Here is a 25,122-nt window from a genome sequence, read left to right as displayed (position 1 = left end):
ATTTTCCCCCTTATTTTATAACTAATTCTTGTTCATTGTGGAGAATGTTGTATGAATATATAAATTCGGTGCTACCAGGAGACAGCTGCTAATATTCCAGATATATACCTTGTGGATTGATTGTTCATAATGCTTTTTTCTGACTCAGCAGTATATCCAAAGTGCACTTACCTGTGTCCTTAAATAGTCTTTGAGAATTTAATTTTAAATGGCTGCAGAGTTTTCTATAATTTAGAGGCATGGTAATTTTATAAACTTATGATTACGGAAAATTTCATACAGAAGGAGAGGAGTTTGTATGATGCACCCTATCACCTAGCTTCTGCACTGATCAACTTGTGGCCAGTTCCTGTCTTACATTGCATGTGGCCTCACTTGCTCACTCTCCATCAAATGATTTTGAAGCACATTCCTAGCATTATCATTTCATCTCTAATTATTTCAGTATATATCCTTAAAAGATAAGGACTCTTTGGTAATGTTTTATGTATGGTGTATTATTCATTTTTTAATAAGCATTGTTTGATATTATATATTCTAACTGCTTTCCAGCTTTGTTCTCTTAATATATCTGTTTCATTGTTAGAGTTGTTTTCTTAGCGTTTCAGCCATTGTTCTGTAGGTTGGACTTCGGGGGAAGGGAGAATTCTAAGACACTATTTTAAATATAGTTTTTAAGTCCTTAATCAGTACTATATTATGAGGGCTTTTCAGGAGAAATAAAATGAAAATGGAGCTTCCTAAAATTATCTTACGAAATTAAGTTTAGATAAATGAGACAGCTAAATGCAGGCTAACTGTTTTGTATTCATAAGAATGATGAAATGCTGCATTATCGTGTTTACACATGAGAGTTAACCTAGGTAAATGGGTTTCGGTGCCTGCTTTAGATAATGACAACTTTAATAGTGTGACCCCTTAGGAACTGAGCTTGATTCAGCTGATTGCTATGGTTGTTTTCTGATACACTGGAGTTTTTCACAGACCATAAGAATCTATAGTCCCACCTGGGGCTAGAATTTAATTAAATCCTGTTGTGACTTCACTTACGCATTTACTGTTAAAATGATTCTCTTATTACCACATTTTGCCCACAGCTCTCGGCAAAACAAATCAAATAGCAGTGACAGATTTTGAAAAATTACCACTGCCAAAGAATTGAACAAGCATCTTGATGTAAATAACACACAGAAAGGGACTGATTTATTTATAGAATGCCATGAGTTTAAAATGCTGAATTTTTTTCCTAAAAATATTAAGGATATTTGAAAAGAGTTAAAAGTATCTCTAAGGTACCTAATTATTTCATTTTTTGTTTATCACTCATTCATGTATTTACTTAATAGATGCATACTTAGTGTCCAGTACATACTGAGCACTGGGGTAAAGTGGTGAGACAGAAGAACTATTTTTCACTTGAGTTTTGGTCTGTTTTCCAGGAAAAAATGGTTTTGATTATAAAGTTCTAGACAGACAACAGAAAAATGACGGGAATGGAATACTAGTAAGGCCATACCTTGGTGAGGCGAGCCAGCCAAGGCCTGCCTTAGGACTGACTCAGTGGAGCAGAGAGCTCTGGGTGCAGAAGCCCTGAGATGCGAGCGGCCCCATGGGCTAGAGCGCCCGCCTAGCGAGGCACAGCTTTGTGGTGCGGGAGGGGTGGCCTGAGGCTGGAGCAGTTGTCAGGGGCAGTGTCATGCCTGGTTTGGATTTTATTCTGAGTTTTGAGAAGCCACTCAAGGGTTTTAAACAGAGGAGGGACAGTTTCAGATGAAAAATAGATTGAAGTAAGATGAGAGAATTGGTTGAAATCACCCCAAACCTAAAGTTCTAACCTGTGTGTGTGGAGTCATATTTAATTCTGTACACTGTAGTCACCGTGACATCCGCTTGCAGTCTTTCTAAATGAAACTGAAAATGGAAAATGGAATACTGAAGTGATTTTGGTTAATCAGTAGTTAAACGCCTTTGAACGTGATTGTTGTAATGAAGTTAATGTGTTTGTGTGTGTGTTTATTTATGAATACATAGTCTGTGTGGAGCCATGTGTGAGAATCAAAGTCAACTTTGGGTGTTTATTTTCACAGGATGCTGGCTCTTTCACCCATCCTGGCATCTGTGCATTTATAAAAGAATGTTTGAAAGTGAAAATAAAATCCTGACTAAAGAAGGTGTTACCCATTTTTTGGAACTGTATGAAACAAGGATTCTTCCATTTTCACCAGAAATTTCTGAGGTAATGGCACCCTCTCCCTTCCCTCGTTCCCTCTGTCAGAAGATAAGAGGTGAAGGCATGTGTTATATCTTATGTGATCTTCAAAAGCATATCCTGGGGCTTGAAAATCGCAGATAAAACTTCAGAGATTTGCTGAAAACAAACCCTATATCTCTAAACTAGGCTCTTGTACTTGGGCGTTGTCGACAGGCTGCCTGCATCATCACCGTGATGAAAAGTAGTCCTTTGTTATCCTAAACAGAAGTCAGCGGCATGAGCCCTGGATTAGGAGTGTGTTAGTGGTACTCTCTCCATGGTCCTGAAGCACTGACTTATTGCTCTTTGTCTAGTGATGCTGCTCCTCCGATTCTGAGTCAGTGAATTACTATCGTGCTGTACTGAGCAGGGGTTGCCTCTTGAGCTATGTTATTAGAATGTGTACTTCCACTTGTCAGCAATCACACAAAGTGATGACCCTGTGAGAATTATAGCTGTGATTTTAAGTCTTATTATGATGACGTGAGTTGAATGATCATAGACTTAGGAACAGTAATTTACCTCTCATTTAGAGGTAACCTAAACGTCCCTAATTATCCAAGTACATGTACAGTGTTTTAGTAGGCATCCTTTTTCTACATTCTCCTAGCCTTCTTGCACTTCCTGAAAGCACACTTTTGTCTACTAATGTTTTCGAAGATACACTTTTCCCCATTTATCGTCCAGGCATAGGGGCTTAAATTTTCTCTTGGGTATCTTTCTGTTTTTCACCAGTCACTACCTTTATTTTCTACCATGTGTCCCTTCTTTGGATTCCTTTCTTCCTTCTCAGCACAGCACCTGCTCTCTTAGTATTCCATACATTTTTATCAGGTTGGAAAGTTTGGTTTGACACCTGGGATTAAGGTATCCTCCAAGGCTATCATAAATCAGCCTGCAGCATAAGAGATTGCTTATAACAGCTCTTCAGTAGCCCTGCATAGGATGTAGAGTTAGGGCAAGTTGACTTTTCAAAATTACAGTTACAGGTTAATGTCAGATTTTTTTTTCCTTTTTTTTTTTTAGTTTATCATTGGACCATTAATGGATGCACTTTCAGAGAGCTCTCTGTATAGCAGGTAAACATGCATTTTATTTAGCAGCAATGTAGTAATATGTATTTGGTTATAAATTTAACTTGGTTATGAAATATGACCAGATTGTTAAAAATGCATTTGGTGGATGAATATATGTTGCCTCATAGACATTCAGCTTTTTCTTACCATGTTGTCCCTTCTGGGTTTGTGATTCTTCTTGACCTTCTAGTAATTGTATCTGGTGTTTCTCTTTTTCTTTTCTTTCCCACTCTGAACCCATCCTTTCTTGGGTTTTAGGGAAGGACACCTCACATAGGGACTTTCTGACTTCTGCCCTCCTGGAATTTATGGTGGCTTTGGCTAAGCAACACTTGGCACTTTTTTTTCCTTTCTTCTAACTTTCAGTTTTATAGAAAAGTTGTGAAAATAATACAGAGAATTCTGACTTACCTTTTATCCACATTCCCTAAACGATAATGTTTTACCGGATTTGTTTAATTGTCATCTTTATGTATGTATATGTGTCTCGCATCTCTGTGTATGTCTGTTCCTTAGCTCTGTCTGTTGAGCAGACTCACCCATCTGTATTTCAGTATCTGTCCATCCATCCATATTAAAAACCATCTGTTCACATCAGTATGCTCATTTCTAGTCCACTACCACAAGGTTCATTCTAACTTTTCCCTTTCCATATCAGATGGTGGAGGCCGTTCTCTACTACATGTTGCTTATTTAATACCTTTATGCTTCATCAAGCTTGATACTGAGAAGAGTGTCATCATTATGCCTTTCCTCATTTTTTGAGCTTTATCTGTACTCTTGAATTGTATCTTTAAAAATTTCCCTTGCTTTTGAAATTATGTTGTATTAATATTTCTAATTCTGATGACTAAGTTTATACTTGCTAGTCTTTTGTTTGATATACCTCTAATAGAGCAACCCACCCTGGTGGCTGGCTCAGAGGTAAAGGATCCGCCTGAAGTGCAGGAGACCCAGGTTTAATCCCTGGGTCGGGAAGATCTCCTGGAGAAGGAAATGGCAACCCACTCCAGTATTCTTGCCTGGGAAAAACCATGGACAGAGAAACCTGGAGGGCTTCAGTCCATGGGGTCACAAAAGAGTTGGACACGACTCAGTAACTAACACTTTCACTTTTGCTTTTCTGATAGAAAGTACTCTGACAGTCAACTTCTTTAAAAATTTTAAATCAACCTGTGCTAAGTTATATTAATATTCAGTTCTATTTAATATCAAAAAAGCATATCAATGCTTGATTTGCCAATAATTTTTATTTTTCAAATAACTCATTACTATTGAATAGTTTTCTGAAGCAGACAGCTGGAGAGCAGTAAAACCAACTTGGTGGTTTCTGAGAGTTGACAAACACATTTATTATGAAATGCCTTCAGTTTCCTCCCACACTAGTGTGTTCAGTTAACAGATAATGTTCCTGGCAGAAGCAAAATAAACAAAAATAAAAGTGTCTTTAGTAGGTGTTAGCAATCAAATGCTTTTGCAAAAGCAGTTTATTACTAACATATGTCTTTTTCTTAATACTTAAAGGTATTAAATCATTGGAGTATGTGTTAGAAATAATAAAATATAATTTAAAATTACCATTTCTAGACTTTTCTTAAAATGATACTATTTGGGAAGGTTGATGCATATGTGTCAGAAAAAGTGTCATAAAAAGGAGATCTATGCCTGCTTAGTATAACCCATTACTAACTCATGTCAGTTTTTCAGTAATATCCTGATGTTTTTGTAATCGGAGTGATTCTTAAGATTTTACTGAAAAATAAAATGCAGGTTCAGAAAAAGATGGTTTTATTGTTGAAAGACATTTAAGCCATATTGCACTTAGTTTCAGTATGCTTAATTGTCAGTAGATTTTATATATTTGTTTTTTAACCCCCTTTGTCTATAGGTCCCCAGGCCAGCTGATAGGAAGTGTTTCTCCACTGGGACTGAAATTACAGAAGTTTTTAGTCACTTATATTTCTTTTCTTCCAGAAGAAATAAAGAGTATGTATCAGTAAAGAATTTCTTTTTAACTTACTAGCTTAAATTAAAAAAATTTTTAGAATGTTGATTATAAGCACCATCCTTCTAGGAGAGTCCTGCTGTTGCTGCTGTTAAGTCGCTTCAGTTGTGTCCGACTCTGTGCGACTCCACAGATGGCAGCCCACCAGGCTTCTCTGCCCCTGGGATTCTCCAGGCAGGAATACTGGAGTGGGTTGCCATTTCCTTCTCCGATGCATGAAAGTGAAAAGTGAAAGTGAAGTCTCTCAGTCATGCCCGACTCTTAACGACCCCATGGACTGCAGCCTACCAGGCTCCTCCGTCCATGGGATTTTCTAGGCAAGAGTACTGGAGTGGGGTGCCATTGCCTTCTCCAATGCATGAAAGTGAAAAGTGAAAGTGAAGTCGCTCAGTCATATCCGACCCTTAGCAACCCCATGGACTGCAGCCTACCAGGCTCCTCCGTCCATGGGATTTTCCAGGCAAGAGCACTGGAGTGGGGTGCCGTTGCCTTCTCTGAGGAGAGTCCTAGGACTGTTATAATCAGTATTGTCAAACTAGTTCCTTTTTTTCAGGATAATGCAAATTTTGTCAGAATTATACAAGTGTCCATTGAAATTGAGTACACACTTTCACCTTTGTATATAGCATGGTACCAGTATTGGAATCTGTAGCATGGAAGCGATTATGGAATATTTACTGCAGTTTGCTATTCTTTCTAAGTATCTATATTCAGTTTCAAAAATTAGCAAAAAAAAGTCAAAGAAAAAAGGAACCTAGGCTTAGGAAAAAGTTATAAACTGAATATCCATTGTGTCAAAATTGTTGCCTTATACATACTGACTTAGAAAGATTAAAAAAGAAAAAAAACTTTTTATAAGACCTCGTATCTTAGAAATGTCCCACTTCTTCGGATTGGAGATGTGTGTTTCTTTCTGATGAGCTCTGTTGGTAAGCAAAGCATGGAACCAGTGTTGTTTTGTTTGCTGAGTAGCAGGATATACCCTGCTAAGCCTTTTCTTCATTCTAGGCTTTGTGATGTAGAAAGTGACCCTGGCCATGAAATATATATATTTTTTCCTTTTGTATTAATATTTAATCTGCATATAGGATGAACAATGACCAATGGTAATATGTATTCAAAAGTCAGGAAGGAAAGGGAAAAGATGGCCATCTGTATATCGCAACCTTAGATTTATAGAAATTTGATTGTTTTGGTTACTTTTAAAAAAGTTAGAGTGGAGAAGGTAGCTGCCGGAGCCATTCTTTAGTTTGCTGGAGTTTGGAAGTTTATAGCCTGGGGATTAATTTTCTGACCATGTGGGCGCATCCTGTGTGTATATCACAGTGTGAGTGAGGTGGTGGTGGTCAGCACCCCGCAGAGTCTGAGAGCCTGGTGTTTGTGGTTGTACCACACGCATGACAGACCCTTGTTAATGTGCTGAGTGAGTGAGAAATAGAAGCTTGACAGTTGCCATCTTCCTTGTGTCTTGAGAGAGGCATTAAGCAAAAGATGGAAACTTAAATAGTCCAGCAAGAATGAGGGCAAGAAAACTGTCTACTTATAGGTTTTACTTTGTAATTTTTTTCTGTCAGTGATTCCCAGTGAATATATTAAGCATACGTGGTTTTGGGCTAGGCATGTTGGGAAATACAAAATACATGTCATATCCTTTCAGGATTGTCCAAGGATTTCTTAAAAGTGATTTCTCAAAAGATTTCTACAATGATGATCTGAGGAAACAGACATTTTCATTGAATATGTGACTTAAAGACCCTTAAGACATCACATATTAGCAGAGAAAGCGGGATAGAGCACCATCCTTGTGTATCTCAAAATAGTTAAAGTAATTGTAGTGTAGGTAAGAAATAGCCTGTGAGAAAGAGCTAATATTACTGTTTGCAGATTCCAGAGGCCAGATACCAATGGTTTTTTTCTTTAACATCTCCAACAAAAGAATGGTTTCCAACAGTAAAAAATGTATCTTTTACCTTAACTTAAGAAAGAAAAAATATATATATATAAAAAACACTTGTTATCAGAGTATGTACAGTATATTGGAATACTCATCTTACTAAAAGGGAATGAATTTGAAATAACATTGGTTTTTTTTTATCAGCTTTATTGAGATATAATTCACACACCATAAAATTTACCCTTTTAAATTGTTCAGTTCAGTGGTTTTTAGTATATTCACAAATTTGTACAACCATCACCACTAATTTCAGAATATTTTCATTATCCCCAAAAGAAACTCCATGCCCATAAGTGATCGTCTCATTTTCCGTCTCCCCAGCTCCTGTCAGACACTAGTTTATTTTCTGTCTAGATTTGCTTATTCTAAACATTTCATATAAAAAGAATCATATAATATATGGTCTTTTATTTTATGTCTGGTTTCTTTTTGCTTAGTGTAATGTTTTAAGATTCACCTATATTATAACATGTATCATTCCTTTTTGTAGCTGAATAATAATGTAATAATATTATAGATACTTCACATTCTGTTTATCCATTCATCAGTAGATATTTGGATTGTTTCTACTTTTAACTACTAATATGAATTACTCCTGTTACTATTCATATACAAGTTTTTATATGAATATAATCTTTCACTTCTCTTAATTATATACCTACGGGTGGAATTATTGGGCAATATGGTAACTCCGTTTTTAACTTTTAGAGGAGCTACTAAACTGTTTTCCACACTGACTGCACCATTTTCATTCTCACCAGGAATGTCTGAGACTTTAGTGCCTCCACATCCTGTTAACACTTGTTATCATCTGTCCTTTTGATCAGAGCCATCCTAGCGGGTGTGACGTTGTATCTCATTATGGTTTTATTCGCATTTCCCTGTGTAGTGTCTGATGATTTGAGCATCTTCTCATGTGCTTGGTAGCAACAATGATGTCTTAAAACTTTTTCTTTCAGGTAGTTTCCTGTTAAAATTTATTCAGAGGATGACAAGCAGACATTGGTGTGCTGTTCCCATTTTGTTTTTATCTAAGGCTTTGGCAAACATCCCACGATGTAAAGCCCTGGGTATAGAAGGACTTCTTGCCCTCAGGTAATTTACTCTTGTGTATATTCGTATGTGGTTATTTGTCATAACTCTCCTTAGTAAATTAAGTTTTCTCTTCTGCTTTAATCCATGGTGAGTGGTTTTAGTTAATATTGGCATTCTGATTTTGCACTCTTAATTTTATAGAAGCAGAAAGCAAATTAAAAAAAAATCTATTCATGGGGATTTCCCTGGTGGTCCAGCGGTTAAGACTCCACACTTGGACTGCAGGGGGCACAGGTTCAGTCCCTGGGTGGAGAACTGAGGTCCTGCATGCGGCTGCACTTAACCTTTGTTTTATGAATTACTAATGTAAATGTTAATAAATGCCGTAATATATACTGTTGGATTTTGACCACTTTAAAAATAAGGCCAGTGTTTTTATTAAATATCAATATTGATTACCAATTATTTCCAAAAATGTGCCTTGAACGTGTCTTGTTAGTTTTTTAAGATTCTTTTCCATATTAAAATTGCACTCTACTAGAGGCCTTACGTATTTAATAGCTTTGCAGCTCTCCTGACTGACTTTCTGCATCAGAAAGTGTAGATATTATAAGCCGAGTTGTCAGTAACTACAGATGACTGCGGTATTCTCTGAGCCCACGGGAGTGCGTGTGTTTTTCCCCCCGTCAGGGACGTTCTGCAGTGCACCATGATCACACATCAGATCCTGCTGAGAGGGGCGGCGCAGTGCTATCTCCTGCAGGCCACCATGAATCTGGTAGACGTGGTAAGCTGATCTTTCTTACTCACGTTAACTTCAGTTCGAGAGTCTTTCTCAGTGAGCAGGAGTTCGTTAAAAAGTCTACACGGCAGCCCTGTGATGCTGTCATTAGAAAGCCCTGTTCATAAGATTGGCTCTTGGCTGGCATCTGGGACCTGAGGGCTCCCAACATCCCAGTATCGTGCCTGCAGGGCTCATGAAAACAGGGTGATCTTCACTGAACAACTGCTTTCCTTCTGGGGCTCTGAAGTTGTAGGAGCCGTGCGCAGGGCATCTGTGTGACCAGTTCCCCAATGAAAACACTGGGCACTGGTTCTCTAAAGAGCCCTTCTGGTAGGCATTTTACCTGTTGGTAGGGAAGCTCGTGACCATACTGAGAGACCATTCTTAGAAGCTTTCACCTGGTTTCCTCTGTATTTTTTTCCGCACATCTTCCAGGAACTTGACTTTCAAAGAACATCCTTATTCTGTTTTTCACGGAGCTCCAGTAACACACTATTGTTGAGAACAGGGGTCAGCAGACATTTTTGTGAAAGGCTGGCTTGGTATATTTTAGGTTTTTTGAGTCATACAGTTTCTATTCAGTTCAGTTCAGTTCAGTCGCTCAGTTGTGTCTGACTCTGCGACCCCATGAGCTGCAGCACGCCAGGCCTCCTTGTCCATCACCAACTCCCAGAGTTCACTCAAACTTATGTCCATCAAGTCAATGATGCCATCCAGCCATCTCATCCTCTGTCGTCCCCTTCTCATCCTGCCCTCAATCTTTCGCAGCATCAGGGTCTTTACAAATGAGTCAGCTTTTCGCATCAGGTGGCCAAAGTATTGGAGTTTCAGCCTCAACAGTGAACGCCCAGGACTGATCAGTCCTTACAGTGAACGCCCAGGACTGATCTCCTTTAGGATGGACTGGTTGGATCTCCTTGCAGTCCAAGGGACTCTCAAGAGTCTTCTCCAACACTACAGTTCAAAAGCATCAATTCTTCAGTGCTCAGCTTTCTTTATAGTCCAGCTCTCACATCCATACATGACCACTGGAAAAACCATGGCCTTGACTAGATGAACTTTTGTTGACAAAGTAATGTCTCTACTTTTTAATATGCTGTCTAGGTTGGTCATAACTCTTCTTCCAAGGAGTAAGCATCTTTTAATTTCATGGCTGCAATCACCATCTGCAGTGATTTTGGGTCAGATCTTAGTTTTGATCTTAGTTTTCTGAATGTTGAGCTTTAAGCCAACTTTTTCACTCTCCTCTTTCACTTTCATCAAGAGGCTCTTTAGTTCTTCTTCACTTTCTGCCATAAGGGTGGTGTCATCTGCATATCTGAGGTTATTGATATTTCTCCCGGAAATCTTGATTCCAGCTTGTGCTTCCTCCAGCCCAGCATTTCTCATGATGTACTCTGCATATAAGTTAAATAAGCAGGGTGACAATATACAGCCTTGACATACTCCTTTTCCTATTTGGAACCAGTCTGTTGTTCCATATCCAGTTCCAACTGTTGCTTCCTGACCTACATACAGGTTTCTCAAGAGGTAGGTCAGGTGGTCTGGTATTCCCATCTCTTTCAGAATTTTCCACAGTTTCTTGTGATCCATACAGTCAAAGGCTTTAGCGTAGTCAATAAAGCAGAAATAGATGTTTTTCTGGAACTCTCTTGCTTTTTTGATGATCCAGCGGATGTTGGCAATTTGATCTCTATTACAGCTACTCAAAAGCAACCATAGACCATTTACAAATAAGGGGGCATGACTGTGTCCTAGTAAAACTTTACTCACAAAACAGGCTGTGAGTAACTTTGCCAACCCCAGTCTTAGAGCTGCTGCTGCTGCTAAGTCGCTTCAGTCGTGTCTGACTCTGTACAACCCCATCCCTGGGATTCTCCAGGCAAGAATCCTGGAGTGGGTTGCCATTTCCTTGTCCAGTGCATGAAAGTGAAAAGTGAAAGTGAAGTCGCTCAGTTGTGTCCGACTCTTAGCGACCCACGGACTGCAGCCTACCAGGCTCCTCCATCCATGGGATTTTCCAGGCAAGAGTACTGGAGTGGGGTGCCATTGCCTTCTCCTAGACTTAGAGCAGGGTGTCTTAATTGGAGATGTGTGACCTTAAGAGAATAAAAAGATTTGGGTGGTTTTCTGAAGGCTGAGGGTAGTTTTTGTGGATTTGAAAAACAAAGATTCACTTTTGGTGTAAATAATAAGTAATTTCTTATAGGATGTTTCTGGTTTTTGCTTTTAGATTATACTACCTTATCTCAGAGATAGTAATCTCGATTTTAAGGAAAATAGGTTTATAAAGTAGTCTTTCATTTTATATAACGGTTAGCTGTTTATAATCAAACTCTTCATTTTGAAAGTTGAATATTTCCTTTTTAAAAATATAGCTCTTGATTTAACTAATAGTATTCTACTTTAAATAATATGCTAGATTGGTTTTATAGTGATGTTCATTCAGTTAAACATTTTTCAATGAGTAATTTTTTAAAACTGCCCTGCCCACAGGAGAAAGTGTCACTCTCTGACATCTCAACTTTTCTCATGTCAGTGAGACAAGAGGAGTCATTAGGAAGAGGAACTTCACTGTGGATGGAGGTGAGACTGAAAATGATGATAAGGTCTTTGAAAACTTTGTGAAAAATGGCTTCTTGTCGAATTCACTACTGGCTTTTCTTGTTACCTGTCAACAGAGGTTTTTAAAAAAAGTTTATTTGCTTTGAGTGGACCTAACCAATAATGCTGTTAGAATTCCTTTGGGGAAGTGGGAGACAAAGTGAACAGAGATGGAACTGTTCTAGAGAAGATAGTGTTAGTGGGCAGATCTCGACTGCAGATGAGAGTGCTGAAAGTACTGACGATGTTAGACTCGAGGACAGTGACACAGACATCTACTCGGGTTCCCAACCCTGGCATTTCGGTGATCTGTAATTCTTCTGACTTCTTGCATCTCGCTCATCATGAAACCCTAAGTGTCTTGCAGTGGATGGAGAAAAGTCCTGGCGATTATGAGTAAAGTTGGTATAAACATTTGCATACAGATTTTTGTGTCACCATAACTTTTAAACTCATTTGCATCGGTTTCAAGGAACATGGTTTCTAGATTGTGTAATGAGCATATGTTTAGTTTTTTTAAGAAACTGCCTTCCATATCCATGATTCTGCTGTGTCAGGACCCATACAACCATGGATCGTTAAATGCCGTAGTATTCACTATTGAAAAAAATCCACGTGTAAGTGGACCTGCAGTGAAAACCCACGTTGTTCAAGGATCAACTATATTTTAAAATGCACATATGATAGAAAATAAACTTGCAAGGAGGGTAGGAGCTTTCCTTATAACTCACATTTCAAATTCTACATTCTCTCAAAAATAAATCCTTGTTTTAGTATATGAAGACGAAATGCATTTTAAGGTTGTAATTTGTTTTACATAAGGTGTTATTATTCCTAGAGATGTTCTTTACAACACTTTATCAAAATGTACATTTTATATTAGATGCTTTAAAAATTCTTGCCTGTTAATGAAGCTTATAAGTTCTTTGAGGAGTTTAGAAAACATTCACACACGTATGTGAATATACTCACATACATACATGCATGCAAACATTTTTTTCTGTATGAACTGTGTGTGAAGCTCAATCATGACAATAAACATCCTGTTACTTTGTTGTGTTCAGTTACCTAAATTCAGTTTATTGTGGAAGAAAGAAAATTAATTAGGGAAATTAGAAGCCCTTTGTTCAGTTAGACTTTCAAAATAAGTGATAACTGTTTTCTTTTTCAGCTCTGTGATTGGTTGCGTATTAACGAAAGCTATTTCAAGCAGTCCTCAACTTGTAGCTCCATTGGACTTCACGAGACTTCTTTAAATGCTTACGTCAGGAACCTAGTGCAAGAGTATATTAGGTCACCTGCCTGGGAAGGTAAGTCTGAGATCATTTTTACGGACTGATGTAACCAAAACATTTTCTAAGAACTTTCTACTGGTTTTTCAAATTGAAAATATATGCCAAATATATGCTGATTTACAGATGTCAAATTTATATTTCAGCCAAGTAACGTGAATAAACGTTATGTAAAAATATTGTTTCCTAACTTGCACTTTATCTCTTCTAGAACTTGAGATTTTAAACCATCTTAAATGTTCTGAGAAACTAGTAAGTTGTCTGAGAAGGAATTGAGCACAAATAAATTTATTAATTTATTCTACAATTACTGAGTCTTTGTCAGCTAGATTTAGCAGATGTGTGTTTAGAGCCTCTGTAGTGGAAATATTTGCAGATAAATCTGTTTATCTTTTGTTTGTTTTCAAAGCATTACATTTAGTGTCAGCTGATTATGAAAAGTAGTTTTAGAGAAAAATTGTATTTGAAAGAATGGTTTTGTTAGTTTCTTTTTTTTTTCACCAGATACTTAGCAAAAGATCAAACGCACTGAGTGAGGGAAGAACTCTGAGTAGATTCATTAATTAGGATTCTTTCTACATTTCTAACGCTTCCTCATCATTAAAGTCATTAGTGATAATTTGAGTAAATTGCGTCTTTGAATTTAACGTGTCTTCAATTTCCTAGCTTTGTCTCAGACCAAGTCATTTTTATCTCCTGACTTCTCTAATCTGATTATGGAATAGATCTTAAATGATCAGATAATTATCCTTCCAAAATGCATGAGTTTATCTGTTTGTCCTTTCTGGAACGTTTTGCTTTTGTGTTTTATTGTCTCTATTGTCAGTAAATTTACTGTTACTTGGAAGGTTCTGTTGTTAGGCCTATAAAAAGTAAATAAATTTTAGTTCCTATTGGAGGGAGCATAGATTAAACTCCCTGAAATATCTATATAACTTGTCTTAAAACTCAGTCTATAACAGCATCAGGTCTGATTAAATCATTCAGAATTGGATAAAATAAGATTTTTAGAGTTTCTTCCTTAACATTTCTGGGACTTAAACTGTTTAATATAAGTTTTTAAAAAACTGATCTCAAGTGCAAAGGAGGCGTGTGTGTGTGTATGTGTAATATTTTGTTTGACTCTTAATGCCCTTGGCTAAGTGTCTTTATAAAATTTCAGTTTGATTAACAATTACTGGGCAGTTTTCAGAACAAGGCAATAAATTCCAAAGCAAACATGATTTAGCTTGAATTTTTGAGCATAAAATACTTATAACACTCAGATTTGTTTTTATTAAAATCATCAGCTCAAACATCTTTTAATCAAATTCTACACCTAAAGTAGTTTTTTTCTTTGGGTTTCATATGATCAGTACAGATAGATTTTACACTGATTATTCAGCAACTGTATGTCAAGTGTTTTCGAAGTGCCAGACACTGGAGTTACAGAGATAAAAGATATGTCCTCTACCCTCAGAGAACATAGGCCAACAAGGGAATTGATAAGTAAACACCTAATCTTAATACGATGCCCTGAAAGCCATGAGCACTGGGATGGGGCCCCAGGGTCGGGGCTACTGATCAGAACTTGTAGACCTGTGGGGGATTAGGAGAGGTCACTGGATGAGGTGAACAGAAATTAAGGTGGAAAGGGAGGCGTATCCTGCAAGGCTTGGATGAAGTTACATCCAGGAAGCTTGAAAGTAGATAGACCTCCACCAGTGTCTGTCTGTAGTATGGAGCCCAGGTTGGAATGGTGAAGGGGTGGTTAAGAGAGGATGGATATATATTTGGTAGCTATATATGTACCGTATCATATATATGATATGTAACAAAGCAATGCAGCAACAACAGAAACCACACAAAACCAGCATCGTCAATGGGCAAAAATGCTGGAGCACTTTCAGAGCAGGGTTTCTGAATCAGAGAAAGTGAGACAGTTTGCAAACAGCAGTAACAGTGTGTCAGAGCTTGGAATTGTTGAAATCAACCAAAGAGTGAAATATATTGAAGAAATTTTATACTTACACAGTTCATCAGAAAGGGTGCCTACTTAAAATGTAACCAAGGTACCTGAGGAAAGATCCCAAAGTAGTATATACTACAGCTGTACAACCAGTTTTAGAAACAGCTTTAATATATAATTGACATACATTAATTGCACATATTTAAACTTTATACAGTATGATGGGTTTGACCTCTGTGTATTGCTTATGAAACCATTAGCATAGCAACATAATGAACATAGCCGTCACTCCCCAGTGTCTTCATGCCTCTTGGTCACCCGTGGCTCCTGCTTCTTCCTGTTCTCTGCATCCACAGACCACCTTGACACGCTTTCTGACACTAGCTTGCATTTTCTAGAATTACAGTCAGTTTTTAGAATTCGTAGTAGCAAAATTTGACTGATAATTCAGGGTTAACCTGCATTACGATGACCAAAGATAGCCAGTGACCTTTTGTTTCTTTAAAACCATTCTTGCCTATACTTTTCCAGCCTCAGTGAGAGAAGGGGGAGAAGGTGTAAAGAATTCTTTGCCATTGGTTCTCAGGGCATGATTTCCAGACCAGCAATATCAGCATCACCTGGAAACTGTTTAGAACTGCAAATTCTCAAACTCTATCCCGCACCTGCTGAAACAAACTCTGGGTGTGGGGTTTACCCTCTGTATTTTAAGAGGCTCTCAGGGGGAATTCTAAACCACATGCTGAGGTTTGAGACCCGTTGTTCGGTAGCCTGGGTTTCTCTTAATATGGCAGTAGAGGACTCGGGAAGCAGCCCTACAGCAAAAATCGCTGCTAGAATGTCCTCCACTGGAGTAGTCAGGCACTCTGTTGTTATTGACCTAATCCTGTGACTCTCCTTACAATCAGGCATCTTTAAAAATCCACTGAACTTCTGATTCCCTTTCAGTTATCCCTTTCACTTATCCAAAGTGAAATTTATTCCTTCCCTTTCACTGATCCAAAGTGAAAAATTGTTTAGGACTTCAAAAAGTGCCACTGTGATTGGAAACATTCTCGAAAAGCACCCCTACGCCACTCCCACCTTGTAGAAGGTCAAAAGGTATCTCATTATGATTGCTAGAAAATGTAAGGAACTGAATAGTGTATTGGTATTTCAGTTTAGTCTTTGTTAACAATGAGTTTTTATATGTACATGTGGGGTACAAAGCACTTAATGTGAGTAAAAAGGGTTTATCATTCTTATGATAGAATGATAGAGAGCAAGTTTCAATAATTCACTCTTATAAAAAGCACATAAGTTTAACCTACTAAATTATTTTGGAAAGTACCAACATTTAGATTGTCTAAAAATACACATTTCTTCAGCTCAGTTCAGTTCAGTTGCTCAGTCCTGTCCGTCTCTTTGAGACCCCATGAACCGCAGCATGCCAGTCCTCCCTGTCCATCACCAGCTCCTGGAGTCCACCCAAACCCATGTCCATCGAGTCAGTGATGCCATCCAACCATTTCATCCTCTGTCGTCCCCTTCTCCTCCTGCCCTCAGTCTTTCCCAGCATCAGAGTCTTTACAAATGAGTCAGCTCTTCACATCAGGTGGCCAAAGTATTGGAGTTTCAGCCTCAACATCAGTCCTTCCAATGAACACCCAGGACTGATCTCCTTTAGGATGGACTGATTGGATCTCCTTGCAGTCCAAGGGACTCTCAAGAATCTTCTCCAACACCACAGTTCAAAAGCATCAATTCTTCAGTGCTCAGCTTTCTTTATAGTCCAGCTCTCACATCCATACATGACCACTGGAAAAACCACGGCCTTGACTAGATGGACCTTTGTTGACAAAGTAATGTCTCTGCTTTTTAATATGCTGTCTAGGTTGGTCATAACTTTCCTTCCAAGGAGTAAGTGTCTTTTAATTTCATTGCTGCAGTTGCCATCTGCAGTGATTTTGGAGCCCAGAAAAATAGTCAGCCACTGTTTCCACTGTTTCCCCATCTATCTGCCCTGACGTGATGGGACTGGATGCAATCATCTTAGTTTTCTGAATGTTGAGCTCTAAGGCAACTTTTTCACTTTCCTCTTTCACTTTCATCAAGAGGCTCTTTAGTTCTTCTTCACTTTCTGCCATAAAGGTGGTGTCATCTGCATATCTGAGGTTATTGATATTTCTCCCGGCAATCTTGATTCCAGCTTGTGCTTCCTCCAGCCCAGCATTTCTCATGATGTACTCTGCATATAAGTTAAAAAAATAAGCAGGGTGACAATATACAGCCTTGACGTACTCCTTTTCCTATTTGGAACCAGTCTGTTGTTCCATGTCCAGTTCTAACTGTTGCTTCCTGACCTGCATACAGGTTTCTCAAGAGGCAGGTCAGGTGGTCTGGTATTCCCATCTCTTTCAGAATTTTCCACAGTTTATTGTGATCCACACAGTCAAAGGCTTTGTCCACTAAATGGTGTTTATAACATTTTAAAGGATAATATAAAGTTTATTCTTTTGTTGTGTTTTTAAACTAAGTTATCCTCCGTGCAAGTGTGTTTTTAGTATTGTCTTCTGTACTAGTGTAACAAATTTGTATCAAAATAAATTACTCCCAATATATATTAGAATATTTGAAAATATGTTTTAAGTATTTGAACCACTGGTCTGGAAAACTAGATTAACTAAATCTTTCTTGGAAGTTGAGGTGAGGAGTATCATCTTATGATAGAATGAAAAGGAGCTCTAGCTATGATTTATTTTACTTTACCTGGCTTTCAGGAATAGGAAAATACTGATTTTTATCATTTAACCACATTCTTCCAAAAGTTGTTCTAGAAACTTTGCATATATTACTTAATTTTTATAATAAACCCAAGAAAAGTCACAGGTTTATTTAGTTTGATTTTATAGAAGATGACCTAAGCTTTCTGAGAGGACAGTCTGCTGTCCCAGGCTCCCATAGCTAACAAGCAGTGCACCTGAGGTTCAGACAGGAGTCTGAGATGTCAAACCCTTTGTATCTGTATCCACTCCGTCCCCTTTCCAGTTCCATTTTAGGGAACTCTCACCTTTCATCCAAGATGCCAGAATTGCCTCTTAACCGGTTACCTTGCATCTAGCTTCCTCTACAATCTCTTTTCCACCTTATACCTAGAAAAATCTGTTTAATATAGAAACTGTGATCTTACATAATTCTCCTCCCCGTCTTTGTATCCATTCACTTTGACCTCTAGTGGCTTCCTTTCGCTTTTGGGGTGAAGACAGAAACCCCTTACAAGCCTATAAAGTCCCTGGTCTCTGTTGCCGGTTCCTGTAAGGTCATCTTTGGTGCTCCCTCCTGCTTTATACCCCAGAGCTTTACATGGAATATGGCATGCTCTCTGCTGCTTCAGAGCCTTGACATGCTCTTCCTTCCACCCAGAAGGGTCGTGTCTCCCTTCCCCTACCTCATTCTTTCCTAGCGTTTGTACCCAGCCCAATCGTCATTTCTTCAGGGCGACCTTGTCTTCCTCTCTAGTTGCACGATTTAGAACACTTGCTGCTATACGAGTCTCTGTATGTTCTCTGATGATGCTCTTCTCTTCTGCACTGTGAATTCCTCGAGTATAGGAGCCACTGGGTCTAGAGGCCAGCGCATGGCATGCACTCGGCATGCAGAGATGTCTGTGTTCACACTTAAGTGTATAAAAATGAACCATGCTGTGGGGCGTTCTACTATATTTCTTCTCAGCTATATTTGTCTCATGTAATACTGATAAAACATATTCATTTACCTGTTTTATTTTTGAAACATCATCTTTGAAGGATTTTGTTAATGCTTTGCAAACCTTAACTATTGTTATTTAAGGAGGAGAAAACAGCTGTATGCCTGATTGGTTTGAAGCTAAGCTTGTTGCTATGATGGTGTTGCTGGCCATAGATGTAGAAAGAATGAAGAGTCAATATAGGTAAGTGTTTCTAAATGTGAAAAAAAAGCTTTTTTTAAAAAAAAGGCTAATCCTGTTTATAGTCCATATTCAGACTTTTCAGTGATTGGTATGGAATTAACACAGCTTATTAAAGGAGAAAATTAGAATATGGCATCATACTTAAAGAAATGTTTAAAATTAACGATAAATTAATAGTGCCAGAGTTTTAAACTTCAGAAGTTAAAAACACAACTATGTATTCACAAATCACTGGTTTTGTTTAAGAATATTAGAAGGATGGGTTGTAAGGTCCTAGCATAAGATTAAGTAAAGACAGTTACTAGATTTTACCCCTTTATAAAATATGTAAATTTTAAAAAATAAAGTAATAATGATAAAACAGTCCCATTTATATTTTGAGAAATATGAGCAGATTGTCACCAGATTATAATTATTGCAGAAAGCAGCTTCCTTAGGTAGTGTCTTTGCATATAATGTAAATCTCTTTTCTAGACAAAGTTTCAGTACTAAAGTTGGTTATGACAGTTTCTCACAAATCTTTAGTTCTTTATATTTTTTTGTTAATATGTCTCATTTCCTTGACTAGTATATATTTGTTTTGTTTTTTCTGAAATATGGAAGCAAGGTTTAATTTGCAAGCATTTTAATTTGCTGATAAATTGGATCTAGGATTTTGTTCATACTTCTGCCCGAAACCAAGGACATGCATTGTTCCTTGTGCTTTCTTCTCCGGTGAATTGCTGCACTCACTGAGAAAGCATGAGTGCAAAGGCCTGTCCTAACAGGTCGTCCTTAAGAGTAATTCCGTCTGGTGGAATCTTTAGCTAACCAAAACTGTAGGTGGAAGACAGTTTCTTTATCCTTTTGAAATGCTTGATTTGGGCATGTCTTTTAATGTCTAGTGAAAAGCGGAGGACACAGAATGTATTAAGGATATTCTTAGATCCTCTCCTGGATGCCCTTGTGAAGTTTGGTACAAATGCCTACATGCCCTTGCTGAAAACTGACAGATGCCTGCAGTTGCTGTTGAAGTTACTGCACACTTGCTTGTTGAGAGGTTCCGGTACCCGAGATGGTGAGGATCAATAGTTTCTGTCGGTGTTTTGCCAGGTATATCATTGGTACTCAGGGTATGTCATTGGTACTCAGAATGAGAAGCAATTCCTGACCTTTTTCTTTAGCTTCATACATTCAGCAAACATTTACTGAGTTGGTGCTGGGGAGGCAGCGACGAAGGAGCAGACTGCCCATCCGGAGCTGACATTTTAGTATTTGCATTCATTGCGCACTGTTGGTTCCATATTGATGGAATAGGACTTCATTTGCTTTTACTTGCTTTGTTTGTTTGTTTCTGTAGGTTCTCATTGATTTCCAGACTATTGAAAATGATCACTATTTCATATATTTTCTAAGCCAAGATCCATTTCTTATTGACACTGTGTAACTTGTTACAGAAAGTAAACTAAAGCATGAGAATAGCAGTAATTTTATAATTACTTGTGCACAGCGGAGTGTGGAGGGCTACAGTCCATGGGGTCACAGAGAGTCAGAGACGACTGAGCACGCAGTCACACACATGTCCCTAAGCACGTCTATGTAGAAAATGCTTCATCCAGGAAGTACATTGTTGGTAGATGGAAGCACTGAGCACTTTCTTCCTTAAACTAAGATTTATGTAAAACAGTATTTGAAAACCCATGGACATCGATATTAGAATTATCAGTGGGTAAGCCTTGGTTCCCATATTTCTGATCAATTTCATTTGGGATTTTAGAAATTTTCCATTTAGGAAACAATATTGTAGAGAAACTTTGGTATCAGGTTAAACTGGAGGATAACATTGAAAGGTTAGATTTTCATATAGACTTGTGACGTATTATAAAAGCTAGAGTCCACGTTCTGATACTTTTGATAATGATTGCAGAGCCAAATGCTGTGTACATAGCAGGAACTTTTTATAAGATTTTACTCCTTTAAGGGCATAAACTTGTGTTCATTTCACACATCTTGACTGTTGAAAGCACTTGACTCAGTCCCCTCAAGTGCAGGACTGGGTCATGGGTGCCTTTTGGAAAATTATTGGGATATTAAGATACACGCAAGAATATGAGATAGTTGTATGTAAATTATGATGCAAAATAATTATACATCCGTGAAAGCACCACCGTTGCATCTGTTGCTGAGAATGAATTTACCTATAACTTCTCAGTCTCTGCCTTTTGCCTCCTTATTTTGGTTTTTATCTGTGTCACTTCTATATACTTAAAGAATGATTTTACCACATAAATCAATTTTCTCACAATATAGTATCTCATTTTCCTGCTTTTAGGCTTTATAGAAATGTTGCTCTACTGTAAGAAGTCTTCTCTAGCTTTTTTCGCTTAGCGCTCTTCGAAGATTAATCCATGTCCTTTCATATAAATGCTTCCTCATTTTCCCTGTGGTGCTGCCTTCCACTGTGATGACGCCACAGTTAGGTGTTCTCAGGTTGCTGGACGCTGGATGGCATTTAGTCTACTGCTTTTTAGTACAGTACTGATTTGAGCACTTGTCTACATGTCTCTTCTAGCGTGTGTGTGTCTCTCCAGTGTGTGTACCCCCAGGACCCAAATGAGTGGTTCTTAGGGTGTGTGTGTATTCAGCTTTTACGATAATAGAAAATTGTTTCTGTGTTTTTTGCACACAGCAGTTGTGTACATATTTTGTGTTCTCACTTGCAGAATATAAGTCCCCATCGCCCCTTGTGCGTCTCTTTTATTAGACTGTGAGAGCCAAGGAAATCCGAATTTAGTTTTGGTAGCAGGTAGTAGTAGGTAGTAGTAGTAGGTAGTAGCTTGCCAGATAACTGGCAAAACATGTTCGTTTAGTTAACTTTATTTTTAATTGAAGTCTAGTTGATTTACAATGTTGTATTCATTTCTACTGTACAGCAAAGTCAGTTTATATATATATATATATTTATTTATTTATACACACACATACACACACTTGCTTTTTTAAAATATTCTTTTTCATTATGGTGATGGCTCAGACAGTAAAGTGTCTGCCTACAATGCAGGAGACCTGGGTTCAATCCCTGGGTCAGGAAGATCCCCTGGAGAAGGAAAAGGCAACCCACGCTAGTATTCTTGCCTGGGGAGTCCCATGGATGGAGGAGCCTGGTGGGCTACAGTCCAAGGGTTGCAGAGTCGGACACGACTGAGCGACTTCACTTTCACTGAATGTAGTTCTCTGTGCTATACAGTAGGACCTTATTTATTTATCTGTCCTATATGTAATATCTTACATCTGCTCATTTAGATTTATTTAATTAAATTAAAATAGATCTAAATCCTGAAAGAATTTCTTTGATAGGGAAAGAGGAAAATAGTTATTTTCATTTTATAAATGAGTAAATAATCTAGCAACTAACTGCAGGTCCTAGGATAAATGAACACATAATGGTAAAGTCAGAAATAACGAGGTAAAGTCAGCCCTCCATATTTATGGATTAAACCAACTACAGACTGAAAATATTCAGGGCAAAAATTTCTAGAAAGTTCCAAAAAGCAAAACTTGAATTTTCCGTGCTTCAGCACATTCTGCAGCAGACCTTGGCTAAGCCTGGATCTGCTGTGTAATGTGTAACATTAAAACACACTCCTGGGAAATGCAGACACATTTTCACCTACTTATGAGCCATAGTGGCTTATGTGGGAAAACCCATTTCACTTAAAACTCCCCCAAAAGATGTCTTAAAATCTTCAAAATAAACTAAAGCCTAATTAGTAACTGGTGAAATGGTCTCTGCTGCCTCTGTCAGCTTAAAGCTCTAAATAAATGATGTTCCAATGGTTACACAGTAACTGTACAATGTTTGTTTTTATATTTGAGGAAACATACCATCAGTCACATTGCAACTCTCCCCTTGTTCATTGGATCATATGCTAAGTCGCTTCAGTCGTGTCTGACTCTGTGCGACCCCATAGACGGCAGCCCACCAGGCTCCCCCGTCCCTGGGATTCTCCAGGCAAGAACGCTGGATCGGGTTGCCATTTCCTTCTCCAGTGCATGAAAGTGAAAAGTGAAAAGGCAGTCACTCAGTCGTGTCCGACCCTTAGCAAGGACTGCAGCCTACCAGGCTCCTCCATCCATGGGATTTGAGGGCCAAGTAACTGCCCTTATCACACTTCTGTCCTAACTACAGGCTGAATTTGTCACAATAGTGGGTATGATCCTCTTTGCTGAGTGTTACTTTTTCCCTGAGTTGCTTTTGTTTTCTAGCTTTGATCTTTTGTGTCTCTTTGAACTTTTCTTCCCAAATTAGGTTTTAATTAGTTTTTTAATTGTGGTAAAATATATGTAACAAAATGTGCACTTTAAATGTTTTTAAGTGTATGCACAGTGCTGCTTAGCCATCACCAGAGCACACTTCCAGGACTTTTTCATCTTCCCAGCCAAATCTCTGTACCTGCTAGATAATTACTCCCCATCCCAATCTTCCCTCCCCAGCCCCTGGCAACACCAGGAATTTCTGTCTCTGGGAATTTGACCGTTCTGAGTGGAGTCATACAATACTTATCCTTTTATGTCAGGCTTATTTCACTTAACATTAGTGTGTTCAAAAGGTTCATTCATGCTGTAGCTGTATCAGAATGCCATTCGTTTTTAAGGATGCATAGTACTCTGTAGTATGTGTATGCCATGCTTTGTTTATCCATTCATCTGTTGGTGAACGTTCAGATTGTTTCCATTTTTTGACTATTCAAATAACGCTGCTCTGAACATTAATGTACAAGTGTCTGTTCAAGTCCTTGCTTTCAGTTCTTTGGGGTACATACCCAGAAGTGGAATTGCTGGTTCATAAGGTAATTCTCAGTTGTGTCCGACTCTTTGCGACCCCATGGATGGCAGCACTCCAGGCTTCCCTGTCCATCACCAACTCTCGGAACTTGCCCAAACTCATGTCCATCAAGTCGGTGATGCCGTCCAACCATCTCATCCTCTGTTGTCCCCTTCTCCTGCCTTCAGTCTTTCCCAGCATCAGAGTCTTTCCAGTGAGTCAGTTCTTCACATCAGGTGGCCAGAGTATTGGAACTTCAGCTTCAGCATCAGTCCTTCCAATGAACACCCAGGACTGATTTCCTGTAGGATTGACTAGTTTGATTTCCTTGCAGTCCATGGGACTCTAAAGAGTCTTCTCCAACACCACAGTTCAAAAGCATCAATTCTTTGGCACTCACCTTTCTTTATAGTCCAACTCTCACATCCATACATGTCTACTGGAAAACCATAGCTTTGACTAGATGGACCTTTGTTGGCAAAGTAATGTCTCTGCTTCTTAATATGCTCTCTAGGTTGGTCATAGCTTTTCTTCCAAGGAGCAAGCGTCTTTTAATTTCATGGCAGCAGTTACCATCTGCAGTGATTTTGGAGCCTGAGAAAATAAAGTCTCTCACTGTTTCCATTGTTTCCCCATCTATTTGCCGTGAAGTGATGGGACTGGATGCCATATCTTAGTTGCTTGAATATTGAGTTTTAAGCCAGCTTTTTCACTCTTAACTCTTTCACTTTCAACAAGAGGCTCTTCAGTTCCTCTAAAATCATGGTAATTCTGTGTTTAATTTCTTTTTTGACTGTGATGTGAGGCCTGTGGGATCTTAGTTCCCTGACCAGGGATTGAACCTGGGCCCCAGCAGTGAAAGCGCCAAGTCCTAGCCACTGGACAGCCAGGGAATTCCCTTTGTGTTTAAGTTTTTGAGGAGCCACATGTTTTTCATAATAGCTGTACCATTTAGAATTCCAGTTGGCAGTGCACAAGGCTCTAATTCCTCCACATCCTCGATAACGCTTGTTATCTTTCATTTTTCTCATTTTTGATAGTGGCTATCCTCATGGGTATGAAGCGATATCATGATTTTGACTGTGCTAGCTTTTCGATCATTTTAGGTACTGCTTTTGGGATTCAGGTTGTGACTGTCAGTTACAGGAAACAAAACCCTAAACATCATTCTGAACCTGTGCACAGTTTGTATACTGTGATGCAGTGTTAACTTTAAGGATGTGGCAGTGACTAGGGTCTAAGTGAAAGAGAGGGTCTTGAGCCCTGTGGTAACTGATAGGACACGCGATGGTAACAGCGATGCTGACACTGAAATCACGAGTAGCATCGACTTCTTCATGTCACTTTGTTCTCTCTTCTTCAAGCCCTAAGCCTTGCCTTGCAATCTCAAATTAACTTTTTTTCAGTCTAATGGGTTTGAATGAATCTGTGAAAAGTAGAT

At 38.5% G+C, this 25,122-nt stretch overlaps 1 protein-coding gene across 10 annotated transcripts in view; it reads left to right on the top strand.

Annotated features, from left to right (window-relative positions):
* TARBP1 (TAR (HIV-1) RNA binding protein 1) overlaps positions 1 to 25,122 on the top strand; it is a 65,830-nt gene that overhangs the window by 5,571 nt on the left and 35,137 nt on the right. For 9 of the 10 annotated variants that reach the window (XR_009598558.1, XR_009598557.1, XR_009598559.1 and 6 more), the window contains exons 4-12: positions 2,088 to 2,236; positions 3,278 to 3,330; positions 5,216 to 5,313; positions 8,246 to 8,381; positions 9,012 to 9,108; positions 11,602 to 11,691; positions 12,881 to 13,019; positions 18,778 to 18,877; positions 19,762 to 19,934. Coding sequence is in view for 5 of the 10 variants with exons in the window: in XM_027962425.3 (XP_027818226.1) it covers positions 2,088 to 2,236; positions 3,278 to 3,330; positions 5,216 to 5,313; positions 8,246 to 8,381; positions 9,012 to 9,108; positions 11,602 to 11,691; positions 12,881 to 13,019; positions 18,778 to 18,877; positions 19,762 to 19,934 (1,035 nt within the window). In the remaining 5 variants the exon portion in view is untranslated. The remainder of the gene's footprint in view (positions 1 to 2,087; positions 2,237 to 3,277; positions 3,331 to 5,215; positions 5,314 to 8,245; positions 8,382 to 9,011; positions 9,109 to 11,601; positions 11,692 to 12,880; positions 13,020 to 18,777; positions 18,878 to 19,761; positions 19,935 to 25,122) is intronic. The other variant, XM_060406715.1, reaches the window with a different exon arrangement.

This window comes from Ovis aries, chromosome 25, assembly GCF_016772045.2.
Source record: "Ovis aries strain OAR_USU_Benz2616 breed Rambouillet chromosome 25, ARS-UI_Ramb_v3.0, whole genome shotgun sequence".
NCBI lineage: Eukaryota > Metazoa > Chordata > Mammalia > Artiodactyla > Bovidae > Ovis > Ovis aries.
Note: the sequence above shows the minus strand (reverse complement) of the source record. Positions and strands in the feature narration are given on the sequence as shown.